This window comes from Rutilus rutilus (assembly GCF_951802725.1).
Source record: "Rutilus rutilus genome assembly, chromosome: 12".
Classification (NCBI taxonomy): Eukaryota; Metazoa; Chordata; class Actinopteri; order Cypriniformes; family Leuciscidae; genus Rutilus; species Rutilus rutilus.
In genome coordinates, this window is record NC_140217.1 from 38,393,852 (window position 1) to 38,413,104 (window position 19,253).

The 19,253-nt window shown below is 37.6% G+C and overlaps 1 protein-coding gene across 7 annotated transcripts in view; it reads left to right on the forward strand.

Moving 5' to 3' along the window:
• The window catches only part of tead3b (TEA domain family member 3 b), a 50,869-nt gene that overhangs the window by 18,274 nt on the left and 13,342 nt on the right, over positions 1-19,253 (forward strand). Inside the window, exons 3-9 of one of the 7 annotated variants that reach the window (XM_084425538.1) lie at positions 2,819-3,070; positions 12,054-12,118; positions 12,292-12,354; positions 16,400-16,411; positions 18,847-18,975; positions 19,061-19,104; positions 19,191-19,247. In XM_084425538.1, the coding sequence (XP_084281664.1) occupies positions 2,947-3,070; positions 12,054-12,118; positions 12,292-12,354; positions 16,400-16,411; positions 18,847-18,975; positions 19,061-19,104; positions 19,191-19,247 (494 nt within the window). In that variant the 5' untranslated portion in view covers positions 2,819-2,946. Of the gene's footprint in view, positions 1-2,818; positions 3,071-12,053; positions 12,119-12,291; positions 12,359-12,469; positions 12,551-16,399; positions 16,412-18,846; positions 18,976-19,060; positions 19,105-19,190; positions 19,248-19,253 lie in introns of all 7 variants that reach the window. The other 6 variants (XM_084425539.1, XM_084425541.1, XM_084425537.1 and 3 more) reach the window with 6 other exon arrangements.

Consider the following 19,253-nt stretch of genomic DNA (forward strand, 5'->3'; position numbering starts at 1 on the left):
TGTCACAACAAAGTCACAACTTTGTTTTACCCAAAGTTGAACATTCTTCAACTCTGCTCGTCACGCCGCTGCTGTTTTAAAAACCATGGTGCTCCCATTGAAAACTATTGGAAAAATACGCTAGCCTCAAAAAAAAAAAAAAGTTTTGGCGCACCTAAATGTGTTAAATCATTTTAGCACAATCATTTTTCGCAAAATTAACATGTTGATTTTGACAGCCTTAAAAAAAAAAAAAAAAATTCAAGCTAAATAGAAATATTAAAAAACAAAAACTAATAAAAAAATTCAAAAACACAACCAAATTATTGAAACTTAAGCTAAAATAAAAATGTATACTGAAAATATTAATACATTAATAGTATTTTTAAACAATATTAATACATTATTAAATAAATTAAAATAAATTAAATTAAATTAATTAAAATTAAATTAATACATATTCAAAATATGAATAAATAGCAGAATATTATGTAAATAATACTAAAATAACAATGCTGATATCGATTCAGATGTTCCAATTCGATTTCGATTCTCGATTTGATTTTTGATTACGATTCTAAATTCGATTTCGATTCCCGATTCGACTCAATGAATATAGATTGAATACAAATCCTATATATTTTTTTTTTAAAACAGCAGTGAACATAAGTTTACAAGTGGTTAATTAATAAAAAAGAAATTAAGAGCCACAAACCTGTATATTAAACTCTTTTTATTTTAGGTACACTTGGGTACATTAAAACAGAACCCAACTCAATATTTCAAATGCATACAATGAATATTCAGATGAAAAATTTATGCTGAAAATTGGACAAGTCAGAACAGGATCTTTTTATGTTTAAGATAAAACAAACATAAAATCTCACAGCATTCGCTGTAACATGGAGGCTGCAAGCCTATGAACAGTGGAGGAAAACTAATACTGGCTTTTGGGTGATAGATAAATAAATTTGGAAAGAAATCTATTTGTGGCTTTTGAGAATCGAATTTGAATCGACCACATTTAAAAAAATTATTAATTGAAAAAAATTTTTTTTGGCCCATCCTTACTACGTATTTAATTATCAATATATGAGTATTCAATTACTTCACTGAGTTGCATTTGCAATATCTTTTCTCTTAATTTTCTTCCCAAAGAGAGTGCTTTAAAAACTTCTAATTAGGGCTGGGAAAAAATTAATCGCGATTAATCGCATCCAAAATAAAAGTTTGTGTTTGCATATTATATGTGTGTGTACTGTGTATAATTATTTTGTATATATAAATACACACATATGCATGTATTTATTTTAGAAATATTTGCATGTATATACTGTATATAAATTTATACATAATTTATATTATATATAAATATAAATAATTGATATATAAATAAATAAAAATCTTAAATATATACATGCATATGTGTGTATTTATATATACAAAATAATTATACACAGTACACACACATATAATATGCAAACACAAACTTTTATTTTGGATGCGATTAATCGCGATTAATTTTTTCCCAGCCCTACTTCTAATACTCTTCTATATTTCTATATTAATATACTTCTATATTAACTTCCTATATTGAGGGATTCTCAAAGGAAAAAAAATCTAAAATTCTTTTGAATGATCTTCCACTGTTTTTTACATTTCGGTAAATAATGGAAATGTTTCTGTTAATGCATCATTTCATGTGACATGCAAGTAGTGATTTGCACTTTGAATCTCTTTTTGATCACACTGGAGATGCTTTGGAATGAAGGAGTAAATTCAGTCCTGCTAAAAAAAAAAAAAAAAAAAATACTATCCAGGTACAAAATGAATGTTTATGCAATGAGAAAAAGCATTATGGTATAGATACTTGGGAGTGGGCACTTTTGGCCTAGCAATGCACTAAAAGTCTCTCAGATCATCTTAGCAACCGCATAGCAACACCCTGGAAACCGCTCACAAAATAATCGTATTTTGGCGTCTTTTATAATTCAGTTTTGGCTTTTTTGGAAACTGATGCCTAATTGCACCAAATGTTGGCTCTTCTGCAGGATTAAGAGATTCTGTAACTTCTGTGGAACATCCAGTGACTACAACCGTCCAGATTGCACTTCATGAACATTGTTGCTTGTCGTCTAAGAGGCAAATGAGATTTAGAAATGTATCGCTAATTGTCCTGCAGCGCTTTGTAGGTCTGCAATCTCGAAAAGTAATTAGACCGCTCACTTATTCCAACGCTCTCCGCTCCGTTGTTTTGCTCATTCTGTGTCTTCGGGCTGCCAAGTCAAGCTTATACTTTCAGCGTGCGTGTAACCAGAGCGTTTGAATATCCCCTAAGGAAGGTCTCAATCGGAGTCGGCCGTATTTACCCAAGCCGCGTTTTTTCGTCAACATCAGCAGAAAGTGAAATAAAAGAATGAAATATGTGGGCACACAAGTGACTCTCGGGACCCGATCCTCATGAACAATACCATGCGAAAAAGAGGCAGCCTGAAAAACGCTTAACCATTTTCAGACATTTAGACAGCCACACTGGACCGCGCGCTCCCGACCACAAGCATTTTTGCAGGCTAGTCCTAATTATCTAATCCTTTTAAATGGGGCTTTATATAATGTTTAAAAATTCATTTGTCATTTTGGGAGCCTTTGAGGAGAGGAAATGGTAATAAGAGTCACAGCTGCTGTTGTCTTCATCAGTTCATCAAGCTTTAAAGGTGTTGAAAATTGCACGACTGAAGAGAGCGGTTTTGAAAGGATTTTCTCTGCATAATTGCTTAATCTTTATGCCCACAATGAAGTAACAATCCCTTTCTCGCTTTCCTTGTTTCTTTCTCGCCAGTACTTGTGTAGCGTGGGGGCTCGTGGAAGGGCCCGGTAGGAGCCGGCACCATTGCGTCCAACAAGTGGAGTGCCAACGGCAGCCCGGAGCAGGGGCTGGAGGATGGGGGTGATGAGCTGGACAAGGCCATGGACGGAGACGCCGAGGGTGTGTGGAGCCCCGACATCGAGCAGAGTTTTCAGGAGGCACTGGCTATATATCCGCCCTGCGGACGGCGCAAGATTATCCTGTCGGACGAGGGAAAGATGTACGGTAAGTGAGCTTGCAATGCGTTAGGGATGCACCGAAATGAAAATTCTTGGCCGAAGCTGAAACCGAATAATAATAAAACGCTTGGCCGAATACCGAACGCATGTTGCGCTTTTTTTTTTTTTTTTTTTCACCATTGCATTAATTAAATAGTAAAAATGTGCTTTTTACTATTTTGTCTTGCTTTTCAAAGAAAAAAAAATCACATTACAAAAATATTTATTTAACACTGAACATTTTTTTAACATTCCAGCAGCAGATATTATACAAACAAAGCACAATATAGCTTAGAATAAATAAATTAGTCAAATAAAACAAATATTTTTATTTGGCCATCTTTGAAGCCCCCCTTCTTGAATAGCCTATGTTAGGCCTATAACTGACTGCTGAAAGAATCTGTATGCCTACAACAACAAAAAGTGCATTGAAAAGTGCAAAAAAATGAACCCACAACAAACGAATAACAAAATTCGAGAGGGTTATTGCTCCTGGGGGTGGGGACTTCTGAGAGATAACCATCTAACTGTTGAGCGGTTGAGCTTGTGTTATTCTTGCAAATGGGTTCTTCTCTCGGAGGATCTCACCGAACATGTCAGACAGCGAGACGGTGCGCGGCTCATCTGTAGTACGAGCCCGTTTTCTCTCTGCGCTGGTTTCATCTCATGCGCTGTGCATCACCTGACCGTCTCCATCACCTAGCGGCTTTCCCAAATCCAGCTCGGCCTGGATCATTTCTCCACACCGCCGACATTGCTTTTTTTGCTATTTTCGGCCAAATTTCGGTTGCCGAGTATTCGGTGCATCCCTACAATGCATTAATGTGCTGAAGGGAAGTTGCGATGTAGCGACATGCACAAAATTCTTCACTTTATTGTAGGGATGTAACGATACACAAGAAAACTAAACATGAAATTGATTTTTTTTTTTTTTACAGTGGTTTACTGAACAAATTATGTCTCTGTCTTTAAAGGAATTGAATTATAATTTAAAGTTTCTGAAAGATAAAAAAAAAAAAGATCTACTTATGCTATAAACTATGTAGGAAGCCCTTACTTGCACATTACTATAATATTAAAGGTTAACATAGCCAAAACTATTAGCCTAAATTCAGTTGGTATTAGTTTTTAAATATAATGATCAACACTCAAATTGAATGCAAACATGTAAACTTTTAAATTTAATTATGTTTGAATTGAATTCATTGGAATTGTTGGAAGTCGATAATCCTGATATACTAGTAGTTGTTCCTACTCGACCGCTGTATCCAGCGTGCTCCTATTGGTATTCGGCACATCATGCCACGTTGAATCTGAACTTTAGTTCTTTGTGGTCTTTTTTTAGGGCTGCAACTAACATTTATTTTGATAACTGGTTAACTAGTCTGATTGGATAAAACAAAATTTTATCGACAATAACATAATATTCCACATCCGGCCCAACATTGTCATTTAAATTCAATGTAAATTCAATAAATGTAAGAACATAAGCTATGATATACATATTATTAGTGATTTTCTTTTTTATTTATTGTTAAAGCCCTGGTCTCTTTTGCTCATGTCGCCTCAAATCATAAATGCTCATTTAAAATGAAACACTGCCAGTGTTAACTGTGTTAGTTTTTGCTCTTACCTGTTGTACTGGGTAATACCTGTTGTAAAGTCCTTGTTTGTTTTGATGTGATCCGAGTTATGTAATTATTAGCTTTGTAATTTGTGCCGCCCAAGTAGTATTTTAAAGGAACTTTAGGTTGTATTTATGAACTGAAAAAAGTCACTCATGGAGATGACTGAGATGAGTGTTCAACGGCCGAGATTGTATCACTGCAATACAGGTTTTCTGATGGAGATGTTTTTGTACATTTAATGGCTGCAAGACAAGTGTTTCTAGGCATTGAAGGAGGGATGGAAACTAGAGAAAAGATAAGAGGGCGGGAGATAATGTGCAGATAGAGCTGGGATGTGATATCCGACACACTTCCATCTGCATGTACGATCCACTTGAGGATCCCGTTGCACATGCCACCAGCCAAATCCATGCACGCATGAACCATTTCCACTGTTTCATAAAGCATCGTAAAGTGTCTCTCGTTCATACGCCATCTGCTCGCTTACATAATCTTGTATTCAGTCACGCTCAATGTCTAGTAGTCATTCACTACCACCCGTCAATGGCTTCATACTATGATGTGGGTGTTCAGTTTTGTTCGATAAACTGAGGTTCTCGTTCACTAATACACCCACGCACCGCACAAACACACATACGTGCATGTCTTAGCCAGCAGTTGTGTTTTTCAGAGCAGATAAAACAGGCCCGCACTTGTCCTGGAGTAGTGCTGTGGACTACAGGCCCGGCAACAGACAGGTTTCTCAAGAACATATCACTCTTTCTGTTGGTTCTTTGTCACTGCTTGCTTGAATGCCCCCTCCCCTCGTTTTAGTCTTTTTCAATTCCCCCGTTCACCCTCAAACTGGTTTTATTTGTCATATCCGATCATTAGCAACTCTTTTTTTTCAGCCCTGTAAGAGAGTTGTCGTTTATTTTCCTTCTGCCTCCCTCTCACCCAGTTGAAAAAGTGGCAAAACCAGCTCTGTTTGTATTGCTCAATCAAGGTTTTTTTCCCCCCACAAGATCTCACTCACCATACCTCCTCCATTTTCTTGTACTCCTCTTTTTTTTTTCTACTAGTTCTTCCTCCTAAACAAGGTTGGTCTTCCCCCGAGGCAGAGCACTTAATAACTCCAGGTGCAAAGTAGTATTTCCAGTGTTAAAGCGTTACTCTCATTAAAATGACTGAGGACAAGAATTTGTTCAAGTATGTGAAAGCAAACATTTCTAGAGGTGTAATCTTGATTGTTGCGTTCCAAAATGTCTAATATCACAGTACAGGTATGTGATGCAGTCTCAACATCGATCATTTGGTTAAATTGTCTGTTTCTACTGTCAGTTTTCTGTTATGGTGGAGCAACAGTTCAAAGATAATCTTCCTTTAAACTATAGATAGCTACCTGTTTCTAGTCTAAAACTGCTAATTAGTCAAGGCAAGTTTAAAGCAGTCTGCTTTATTAGCGTAGCTCTATTGTTTCACGGATTATAAAACAGCTGTGTCCAAAAGTTAACAGGACATAACCAGCAAATCTGTTGCTTCAAGTTGTTAAATTGCGAAAGTTACCAAATCCGGTTGGTAAACTCTTGTCTTGAGTCTCTTTTTCAGTTGTGTATTCATAATGGCGGATGGACGCTCAAGTTTGGCTGGAATTGGGAAGGTCCAGGTGTTTGGTGTTGGTCCCCTCCTCCTCAAACTGTTTGCTCTCCTTTCTTCTCCTCAGAGAAACAGACAAGACAAACCCAAGCGCTGGTTTGAATTAGCAAGCCAAGCCTCGATACAAACCAGACCGCGAGAAGCCATGGCAAACTGACAGAGCGTCCTGAACACAAACCAGTGTTGGCGAAGTAATTTTGATGTTCTTTTAGGGCTGTGGTTGTCTTTCCTTGGAGAACCCTATGTAAAACGCAACTCTTGTGATCAGATTCATTCTTATTTCTAGTGCCTTAATCTAAAACAAAGTTGTTTTTAATTCAAAACATTTAGGACATACTTTATATCACGCACGTTCCTTGCAGGTAGTTTCCTCGGATCAGCGTTTATATAGGCTACTAAGGAGATTCATTCACAGAAACCAATCGGGAAACACTGATCTGATCGCAGTTTCCACCTTCCCGGGGTTTGAGTCACTGCTAAGGGACTCTACTGATCGTAAATCAGTCATAGTCCTTGGCTGCTGCTGCATAGACTAGAGCTCAAGTGTGGCCACCCAGTTATAAAATAAAAAAACGCTGCACTGTTCCAAACCCCAGTGAGCTTCCTACCTAGACAGCGTTGTATCATAGGTATGCTCCCTAGTGCAAAAATATCTAACAGTAGCTAGCATCTTAGATCCAAGATTCTTTGGTTTGGCCATGTTCAAAGTTAGACACAGAATGCATTGCGGCAAACTTTTGATGGAATTACTGATCCAATACTGTAGGGCAGGAATGTCCAATCCTGCTTCTGGAGGGCCACTATCCTGTAGAGTTTAGCTCCGATTCTAATTGAACACACCACTAGGGCTGCAAAGTTTCCAGAATTTTTGGACACTTTTCAGGATTATTTGGAAACTTTTGGAAACTTTTCAGGATTATTTGGAAACTTTTGGAAACTTTTCAGGATTATTTGGAAATTTTCTGGAACTTTTAGAAATTTTCTGGAAATTTACCAGAAATATTCAGCCCCTTTGCAACCCTACACACCACCAAGGTCTTCAGGAATACTGGAAACGTCTGGCCGAGTGTGTTGGGTTGAAGCTAGTGGTGTGCACGAATTGTCAGAAATTCGATCTTTAGTTATTATTATTTGAAAAATAAAAGTACTATTTGAATTTTGCGACATATGTTGCTTTGCTGGTGTATATGTACGTTCGGCACGACAGCTGGCGCGGTCTGCTTTAGCGTTTGTTTGTTTGTTTTTTTTGTTTCGCTTATGCTTTTGTTCTGGATATTTTTTTTGTTTAATGTTTTCAAATAAATGGTGACAAAAATAAAGATTAAAAGAAATGAATTTCTCGTTACACTTCATTTAAATAAACAAATATTTGAACACAGTATTTAAAAAAAATCTCCATTCCTAGTTAAAGCTAAACTCTGCACCACATTGGCCCTCCCGGAGTTGGATTGGACACCCCTGCTGTAGGGTTTTCCATTGGTCATTTTATAATTCTGAAGGGTCACTCTGTGGCCTTTTGCTAAATTGGTGCCAGTGTAGATGTGTCTCAAGCTTGGCATTTGGGACAGGGCCTGGGTTGAGGGAAATGTCAATTTTTTATATATTATTCGCCTATGAAGTGTGTATATATAGTTCCATCTAAATTGAAGTGAAAGAATTAAGTGAACATTTTTTGTTTTTGCTTATTAGAGGTTTTCTTTAGCCTTGCTGCATGTTAACACCAGTCTATTAGAATTTACTGTGAGCGTTAGTGGGTCTCTTGTGGACTTCATGCGAGAACCGTCATTTATGAAGCATGTGTGAGTGAATGTCAACAAAGCTTCTGCCTTTTGTAGAGCAAATTAGTCTTATTCATTGTGCCTTAGAGGGTGCAGAGCTGCTTGTGTTGACTGTAGACTAATAGACGGTGCGCTAAATCTTGCAACCAAGCCTCCAGAGTCGTCGTCTTTAGTCAGGGATTACATCATCCAGCCTTTATCCTCCTCTTGCTGGTAAATCTAAACATATACTGACTCACTATGAAGTCAGAAGTACATTGCGCTGCACTGTGTGATGCTGCAGATGCCGAGGCTGGTTGATAAGAAAATTCTGGAATATTGACATTGATGATAGGACATTGTTAGCATTTTCTGAAAACTTATGCATAATATCTGTTTTATATCTATCTCTTTTTGGTGAGGGGATTCCCTTGAAACCATGTGGCCTTATGTTGGTAACCTTGGTTCTGCTTTCTGTTTTCAGTCATGGTATGTTTGACTCATACGCCCGCAGGTTTGGTTGTTTATTTCAAATGGGGAAAACAGGAGTGTGAGTTGATTTGGCATTGAGGTCTTACTGATTAAGCAATTCATTTCCACTAGCCGCAAGTCATTGTGCATATTATGACTTTCCGTAAGTCATTGTGCCAGTAATTTCAATGTTCCACAAATTGGATTTATTAATAAATCAAGTTATAATTGTATCCCAGCATGTCATTGACACTCTTTGCTCTCGCCATGTCCAGGAAGGCGTGTGCCGGCCTCATGGAGAGCCTGCTCTTGCCAGCGACTGTAAACACCTTATCCATTTACATGCAGTCATCTGCCTGAGCTCTGCCACTGAAGAAGCCCACTCACGAGGAGAATGACGTCAGCGCTCATAATACCACTGCTGACGCGAGGCCTCGGGAACGCCGTCTGCTTCGGCCCTGTTAACGCCGCCAGTATCGCGCCTGAAAAGCCTGTAGTGTAATGTGAAGTGCAGAGCCGCCACTACTTCTTTTTTCTTTTCTTTTTTTATTCCACAAACATTAATGGGTGGAAATGAGTGTGTTGCACTGAGACAACTTTTATGAGTTATGCTTTGAATGAAATTTTATTTTGTCATCTCTCCAGTAGGAAATGCCTCTAAGAGCATTAACTTTTTTTTGTAGGTGTATTTCAAATCATCGCCCAATAGCAACTTTATTTCTGATAAAAGTAACTCTTTCTTGTAATGATGACTATATCGCAGAATTGCACTTTTATATTTTCTATGCCTAAGTCTAAAGAAAGATGTGAGGTCACAGAGTTGTTTTTACGAGAAGCTATCTTGATGATCTCGTTTATCTGAGAACAAACATGTGACATCTGTACAATTGTGTGCACCAAATGTCAAGCCAGAACTTAAATTTATGAGTTTTATTATTAAGTTTTGTACATCTTGGCTTTGCCCGGTTGATTTAGGGCCCAGCTGAATGGCAGAAATGCCGTCTGTCTGGTTTCATAGCTGTTATGGTGGCAAGATATTTTCCACCTTTGAGATATTTTTCCACCTGTGCTTCAATGGGAATTGAGGCTTGCAAAAAATGCCCTGCTCCCTGAGGATGGAGCAAAGCACCATACACTCCTTGACTCCGATCCACCTTAGGTGTCGTCTCTGCTCAACAGCTTCTTCTTCATGCTCCGTCTCAGCAGAGCATGAAAGGCATTTGAAGGGAGGGCAAGTCTGTAAGATACATATTGTTTGGTATTGATTGTAGTTTGATGAGTGGATCACAGCCCATTCCTTGCAGGGATTGATCCAGCAACCTTCCAGTGACCAGCTATGAGGTTTGACCACTACACCACCCCACCCCAATAAGTTATCAGGTGTTATTCCGGAACCGAAACACTCTTGCCTGAACTTCCTTTACAGACACACGCAAAGAGCAAAGGTTGAGAGGAAACCTGATGAGGGAATCAGAGCTTGGAGAGCAGAATATGGGACACAGGGGGTCTGTGTTATTCTGTGCCTCCTGCAGGGGTGGTTCGTGGCAGGTGTGGGTGTCCGTTTGGTAGGACGATCTTCAGCTGCCAGTTGCTGGCAGAGACAGCAAAGCTCTTTGTTTCTCTCTCTCTCTCTCTCTCCCTCGCTTTTTTTCAGGCCGTTCTCTCGCTCTCTGAACGCATGCTCCAGGCTGTTGCCCTCATCAAATCAAGTTGTGTGGGGCAGATGTCACAGGCGCAGTGGAATGCGAGGAATGCGGAGGCTCAGAGAGAGCGAGGGAGAGAGAGGGTGTGTCTGGGGAAGGGTGTACAGACACCAAACTCAAATCAGTGCTGCGCTTTCTCTGCTGTGGAAGCCTGTTTCCGCCTCGGAGTAATAAAAACAATCGGTGCATTCTTTTAATAACTACTTAAAGGGTTAGTTCACCTAAAAATGAAAATTCTGTCAGTAATTCCTCACCCTCATGTTGTTCCAAACCCGTAAGACTTTCGTTCATCTTCGGAACACGAATTAAGATATTTTTCATTAAAATCTGAGAGCTGGCTCACTCCTTCATAGGCTTCTATGTAATTTCATCTGCCAGCCCAGAAAAGTTAGTAAAGACATCGTTAAAATAGTCCAAGTGACTACAGTGGCTCAACCACTTAAGTTTATCAAGCGACGAGAATACTTTTTGTGTGCAAAAACAAACAAAAATAATGACTTTATTCAACTCTTCATTTTCTTCTGTGTGGGCCTCTGAGTGAGTTCACGCAGTGTAACAGCGTTACAGAACGTAGGCTCACTATTGGCCAACATCACACACATGACCATCGGCCAATAGTGAGCCTACGTTCTGACGTACATTGGCCAACATCACACACATGACCATCGGCCTACGTTCTGACGTACAACCCAGAAGCGCTGCGCTGTTACACTACGTGAACTCACTCAGAGGCCCGCACAGAAGAAAATGAATAGTTGAACAAAGTCGTTAATTTTGTTTGTTTTTGCGCACAAAAAGTATTCTCGTCTCTTAACGTGTGGTAAATAACACACACTTGTAAGTGTCAAAATGCCATCTTTGCAAGTATCCTTGTAAATACAGTCATTTATGTCTTAAGTGAACAGAAACACAGGTCTGTAACAGTATATTGGATCCGGGGAGCTCTTAAAGTGATAGAAGCCTTATATACCTGTCATTCATGTTAATCAAGCAAGAAAAGATATAAAAAAATCTCTCACTGCTCTTGACTAAATCACTTGTTGTAAATTTAACAAGAACAAATGTATATTTAATTTACACAGTGAAGACCATGCAGTGTTTTTTTTAATACATTTGATTACATTATACAATTTATGTAGCATTTCTTATTTAGCGGTTGAAGTTTTTCAGGTAGGTCTATTTTAGCTGTCTTTGTTTTCTATGATATTGAAATTGGTGGTTTCTGCTTAAATGACCATATTATATTACACAAAAATGGTGAATATAGAGCATGGTATATTCACACTGTAATTTTTTTTTTTTTATATTTGTCTTTTACAGTAAACAAAATCTAAACAAACTCAAACCAAATCTTAAGTCTTTTTTTTAGAAAAATCTTACGGGGTTTAGTTAAGTTTTTTTTAACCTGAATAATGATGCTGTGAAACTTTAATAGCCAATGAATTAATACATATCATGTTCGCTTGATTACTTGATGCATGTTATATAGAGCATTACAGAATGGGCACTTTTTTTTTAAATCCTTGTTAAAGGTTTTACAGATAATGCGTTTATTACCACATGACTGAGTGCAGTGGTAATAAAATGGTCCAATTTGAAGCTTGTTTTTTTCCCCATCGTTTGAAGGCAAATCTAATATAAAAAGGCAAAAACTTTACTTCATGAGACTGAAAACCACAAATAGAAAAGTAATGAAGTCTGCAAGTGTTGTTGAGAGATATATGCACCACTTTCATTGCTTTTGTCGCCACCTTTCGGTCACTGAAACTTTAACTTTTTTTTCTTTTTTTTTTCAGGTCGCAATGAGCTTATTGCCAGATACATCAAGCTGAGAACGGGCAAAACCCGCACACGAAAACAGGTATTTAATGTTCATGCAACATGCACTTTATATATATATATACTACTGATCAAATTAAATATTTGTTTGCCTAACAACAATGGGATTTAATGACAGTTTTCAGTTGTAGGTGAAATAGTGTTGTGATGTGGCTGTGCATGTGTTTTTTGTTAAACTGTCTCAAAATTCTTCAGGTATCTAGTCACATACAGGTGTTAGCACGGAAGAAAGTTCGAGAGTATCAAGCAGGTATAAAGGTAGGTTTGAAACACAGCGGCGCATCGTTTCCCTCTTTGGTTACGGCGTCTCTCTCTTTCTCCTCTTCTACCTCCTCTTTTTCTTTTCTTCCTCTTTGGCTTTTCTGTTCTGCAGGTTTCTAGCCATTTGCAGGTTCTTGCCCGGAGAAAATCTCGCGAGATACAGTCAAAGCTGAAGGTATGCGCTTTCCTGCGGGTGGGGCGGGGCTTAATGGCATTTGCCTTTGCACAAACCAATGAGAGATCGCTATAAGTTCCAGGAATCTGTTGGCTGAATAAAATCCAGTGACACGAGTGTTTGCATCAGTATTTGGTGAAAATACTAAGATAGAAGTGCTACGGAAGCTCAAACCTGTGTCGAGTAGCGTAGTGCTTTGCGTTTGGCGCTGCTGAATGTCATAGAGGCTGAAAGTGCATGATTGGCTGAGATCTTTGCCTGTTGGCTTTCCTGAGGCTCACTGTTTTCTCAACCTTCCTTTCCTTGCATCCAGACTCCATGTGTCTGTCACCAATACACAGTTTTCACCTGCAAAATCTAGGCCTGTCATGATGAAACTACTTTTTGTGGATATTAGGGATGCACAATATATCAGCCACCGTATCGGTATCGGCCGATATATGCTAATTTGTACTGTTATCGTTATCGGCCTGATAAGAAAATGTGTCCGATATATATTAAAGCCGATAAATAATGTATTATTTCCTTCAGCTGAGACTCTTCAGATTCGCCCTGTTTACCATGATGGCTTTAAATTGCTTGAAATATGATTGGAATCACTTCAAATATGGAAAATAAGTTATGTGCTGTGATATCGGCGTCATAAAATGATAATGAGAACATTATAATTGTGTTTTGGGACATGGCTTTTAATAGTGAAACTTTTGTTTTTGTAATCTGGCTCTCAAAAAGTAATTACAAATTTGGATTTAGATTTATCGGCCAATATATCGGTTATCGGTAGGGATGCACCGATGTGAAAATTGTGGCCGATACCGATAACCGATATTAATATTGCTGTTATGGCCGATACCGATATTTACCGATGTCGATATCTCTGTATAGAAAACAAATTTTAATGATTATCAAATAAAGAGCTATTTTCCAAAACACTTTTTTTTTTTTTTTTTTTTTTTACTTTAGAAATGACTGATATTGGGCACCTTTACCTGTATGCATTGCAAAATATGTCACACATACGACACACATGCATTATATTGCATTGCATATAATGTGTGCTGGTCAACTTGTCTAAAATTAAGAAACCCTTAGAAAACAGGAAAAAAAAAACAGGAACATTGTGTACAATTAAGATAGGCTACTTAATTTATTATTCCAATATCCAAATATGATACTAAATACCACAGGGAAAAGGACTTCTATTTGTGACGTGCTGTCTTTGCCTTTGAACAACAGGGCACGCATTAGCTGAATAAATGAATAACTGTTAATAAATGTTAACAGTTGACAATGAATAGACAGGAGTCCAATAATAGCATAACGAATCACTTATTCTAAAAATAATAACAGGCTAGACGAATCCGACATATGGGCTGTGTTAACAGTAAAACGTCCGTCATTTAACGAATTTTAAAAACACGGATGGATAATACAAAATGCTTTCTGACATTTTGATAGAAAAAAAAAACAAAAACAAGCAAGAACAAAATTTAAACTTAGCCCGTCAATTTTTCATTTTAATTATCTTCTCTCTCTGTGTGCGCGCGTCCGTGTTTGTGAGGGAGAGCTCGCGCAGCACTGATACAACGGTAGCCTACTTTTTAATCCATAAGTAACGAACGCGCTAGTTTTCATACAAAATAAATATGTAACATAATTAGGTAGGCTACTTTAGTTATTATTAACAGAATAACGTAACACATGAAGGCTACGTTTCTCAACACTGAGAATGAATAAATAAACGCCTGTTTCTCCACTCGCGCTTATCAGTAATCCACAAATCACACGTGCTGTCACTTTTGAGAAAAATCTAATTCAAACGGGTATCAAATATCATGCAATATATTCAAATATCTACGAGTCAAAAAACGATCAATCAAAAATGTGTCATGAAGAGGGAAAAAACATAACTGCGTTAACAATGTTACTGACAGGACAGTTCTATACGCACGTCTGAACGCGGCACTAAAGACCACTTTAAAACTTTCACAGAGACCTCAAACAGAAAGCACAAAGCCTGTCTTTAAATTTAATTTCGTTTTGTATTAATTGTATCTTAATTTTGATCAATGTTTCATCAAAAATAAATAAGAAGTAAATATTAGAAAATATTTAATCAGGACATGGAGGCAACGGCGCGTGAACTGAAGCGCGTCTCAAACGAACCGAAACCTACCTGCCTCACAAACCTAAGACATATATAGAAAGCTTGAAACATCTATTTTTAAACAGAACAATTCAAAACGAAAGAAAACAGACTGTTCTCTGCTTATGTCATCTGTATGAAATGTGTATTTCTCTCAGGCGTGTTCACTACTGCTAAGATCGCGAGTCCTCAACTTCATCTTCAACTTCACGTCAAATATCGGCCTGTTCACATCGGCCCTATTTTGACATCGGAACGATACCGATGTGTAAAAAAATGACCATATCGGCCGATATTATATCGGCGGCCGATATATCGTGCACCCCTAGTTATCGGCTTTCAAATGTAACGAGTTATCGCCCAAAAATGTCATATCGGTGCATCCCTAGTGGATATATATTCATAATATAACAGCATAATAGTGCAAGTAGGCCTATACAGTTTCAAATGACAAACGAACTTTTAATTCTTAAGAATATTTAGATACTAGAATGGACTACTTGCACAACTACTTCCGCGTGCTACTTATAACATCTCAGGAGTTTCTGGTAACAGCGTTCAGCGCACCTACATAAATGAGAACGCAGATTATTACTACATTTTATGGCTGTCAATTCATTAAAACAATGTATTATGTTCTCTGCTCTGCTGAAATGTTCCTATAAATATTTTCTTTCCAACTGTGCATTCTGAATAAAAAAACACATATATTTCCCCACTAACCTGCAGCAGTCCAGTGCTCATCTTCTCATTAACAGTGTTTTCCTCTTACTGATCATATTTCATACCTGTTGAGTTTACATTTTTTAAATGTCCATATATCGTGCAGTATATGACAAGTCGATATGTTGATTATCGTGACAGGCCTAGTAAAATCTGTCTGAGATTAGACAAAGTACTGCGTATTAGCGCTCGACCGAAATTATTTTTGTGCAGATTATGTTGTGAGCAGGCTGGCCGAGACTTAAACTTGCTGAAATTAAAATCTTATTAAAATGAACTGGCCTGGCATATTAGGTCTGTTAATGCTAAAAAAAAAGTTTTACAGAACTTACTATTTTTAAATTGTGTATAAATTTGGCAAAACAAAGTTTGAATAAGATCCCGACAAAATTACTGTTGTTGTTGTTGTTGTTTTTGTTGTTGTTGTTGTTGTTTTTAGAGGGTTTTTTTGTGTGAAATTAAATTGAATTTGTGTGAAATTGCATAAACATAATTTTCACAAACATAATGAATTCTAAACATTAATATGTCGAATTTGCATTAATAGCCATGCAGCATTTTTGACAACTTCTTTTTCATGTTTTATTCTGGTTGCATTTTAGATGTTAGTGTTTAGCGCCACCTGCCAAGTGTATACATGAACTACAAGACAGCAGTAAATTCTTTTCAGAAATGCACAGTATTTGTATTATGAGTGCTTATTAGATTTGATTTTGTTCAGGTAGATTATGAAAACATTGAACAAATGGACTTGCAGTATGTGGTACGTTTTTGTGCAAGCTGTTCATAGGCGCATATTCTCTTTAAACAAAAAAATCACACTTACAAACCATTTTAAGTGCTAGAAAATAGTCCCAGAATATCTAGAATAGAATTGACTGTGACTAGTTTATGTAGTTAACGTACATCCAAAGATTTTATTTTCTGTCAGAAACAATAGGTTTAGTGAAATTGCTCTCAAAATATTGTACTAATGGTCTTTCTTTCTTTTGATTCAGGCCATGAACTTGGTAAGTGTGGATTTGAATTGTGCGAATTATTGTTGACTTGATTTTTGCTTCGCTTTGCTTGGCTGTCCTGCACAGGTTCAGCTTACATTCAGCACTGCCATTATAAAGTCCTCTTCTCCGGCCCTGCGGTGTGCATAGATTGCTCATAATTCTTGTGTAAATAATGTGCCTGGCCGTTTTGCTCTCTGAAGTTTCCATGTCGTCCCTCCGTTTTATGATGTACTGCGGGCTCTATAAATTCAAGAAACTTAATTGTGAGCCACCACTTATTGTGGTCATGCTTCCGAGTCTTTTTATTATCCTCATTAATTTATTGTGATGCAAAGTGACATGCTTCACGCTGAGCCTTTGGAAAACAGGAATTTCATGCCAAACGTATAGTTAAATTCTGCTTTCATTTGTGAGGCTTGTTTTTGATGGGGCATAATTTAATATCCTTGATAAAGGAGCTTGACCAGGATGTTTTCGGTGAATGACTGTGAGCTTAAAGACAAAACTTGAAAGTGGTTCGTTTGACGTTATCCCTGGCTGTTGCTGTTGCTTTGTTGGCTGTGCTGTAATTGATATCTGTCAGATGTCTGTATTGCTTGTGCTTTTTTCCTTCTCATTAAAATTGAAAACCAGAGATGCTAGTTACACATGATTTTGAGAGGCTTATAGAAAAACTGCATGTTCAATATCCAATTACAATAATTGATTATCGAAGTAGCCACATGATTATAGTGTTTGCAGGGCAGCACTGAATTGATGTTCTTTAAACATTATGCTTAGGGTTTGTTCTAAACCACTACCTGAACTATTAAACTTTTGGGCTTAATTCAACATGAACAGCTTAATGATAGTTTCAGCCTTAGATATGCTGTATAATTTGACTTTATAGACCTACTTTTTGTAGGACTTGCATTGTTAGAATGTGCAGCGTTCTAAGAATGTTACCAACAGCAATGGCATCATCATATTTGCATACTGACTTGTGATTGGTCTTCTTTCTGACGTCTGTTTGCATACTGTATTGATTTTTTCTTGCATCCATTTAACCATCTAAATCCGCCTTTATGCTGCAGAGATGCAAGGATACGTGTTGATTTTCGTGTACAGCTGAAAGAAAACAAGTCATGTGATACGGCTGTCAAAATGGTTTAAAAACTAAATTAGAATTTTATACCTAAATATTACTAATATGTGACCCTGGACCACAAAACCAGTCACATGGGTCACAATTTTGAAATTGAGATCTATACATCATATGAAAGCTGAATAAATAAGCTTTTCATTGATGTATGGTTTGTTAGGATAGGACAATATGTGGCTGAGATACAACTATTGAAAATCTGGAATCTGAGGGTGCAAAAAAATCGAAACATTGAGAAAATCGCCTTTAAAGTTCATAAGTCCATTTATGTTCGCAATTGTGCTGCATTCACTCACAAAAATAAATGTTTTATATATTTACGGTAGGAAATGTACGAAATATCTTCATGGAACATGATCTTTACTTAATATGCTAATGATTTTTGGCATAAAAGAAAAATCTATAATTTGACCCATACAATGTATTGTTGCCTATTGCCACAAATATACCCGTGCGACTTGTGACTTGTTTTGTGATCCAGGGTCACATATTCTAATTATATTTGAACTTATAAGGCATAATTTCAGTTAGCGGGAAAAGCTTTTGGCTTGTCTCCTGAGGCCACAAGAGGGCGCAATGAGCAAAATATGAATGTATTACATTAAATTGTTTATTCAAAGCAATGAAATGAAAGCATGACTGTCTGTACAAAAAAGTGCATAACGTTTAAAATATAATTCTGTAAATTGCATAAACAATTATGTATTTATTCATAGCTTAATACAAAGATACGAAGCGCCGATCACACAGAGTACTTTTTTGAGATGCAGTGGAATGGGAAAACTCACAACTTCTTTTAACTTTACGTGGCATCTCTGAGTGCAACGGTCAAGGATGTCCGTCTAGCGACTGTTTCCATAGAAAACAATGGAAAAGCAGCACAGAAAATGCTTTCTGTATGAACGGGTTTGGTTATGGTTTTGGCGTACCCAAGATCCGCATTGAACTTCACTATTTATGCAATGTTTTGAATAAACAATGCAGCGACATCTTTCGAATGTGGATTTTTATTTCAAATTCGACAATTCGCATTTTAATTTGACAGCCCTAACACAAGTGAAGCCTTAAAACATCAACTTACCCGAAACTTTAACACATATCCTTTGCTGTCTTGCAAACACTGGAAATGCAAATCATTTGGTTCTCTCGGATTTCCTATTATTTCCCCTTTTTCTAATGCTTTTATCTTGCTTTGTCATAAATCAGCAGTCTGCTTTGCATTAAAATTAACAGTAAAATTGCCATGAGTTTGTCTGTATTTTCTCCTGGTTTATTCTGCTCACGTGGGTCTCCGTCTCCTCAGGATCAAGCGTCCAAAGACAAGGCTCTCCAGAACATGGCGGCGCTCTCCTCCGCTCAGATCGTGTCTCCGAGTCTGATCAAGACCTCTCTTCCTCCTCTTCCACAGTCCCCTTACCCTCCATCTGCACGAGTACGCTTCGGATGCTTACTTCCACTAAAAACTATTCCAACAAATTATGAAGTGATTTGACTGTTTTCGTTGTTTTGTCTTCCAGTTCTGGCCGACCCCCATCCCGGGTCAACCTGGACCCTCTCAGGAGTGAGTAACTCATGAACTCATACATTGTGTTTCTCGGTGTGTTTGTGTATCTGGCATATTTAATGGATCACATTTTTATGTATCAGGCTGGTTCTTAAGCACAACCCAGGAAGAAGTCCTGGGCTTGGCCGCACCAGCTACGCGTAAGT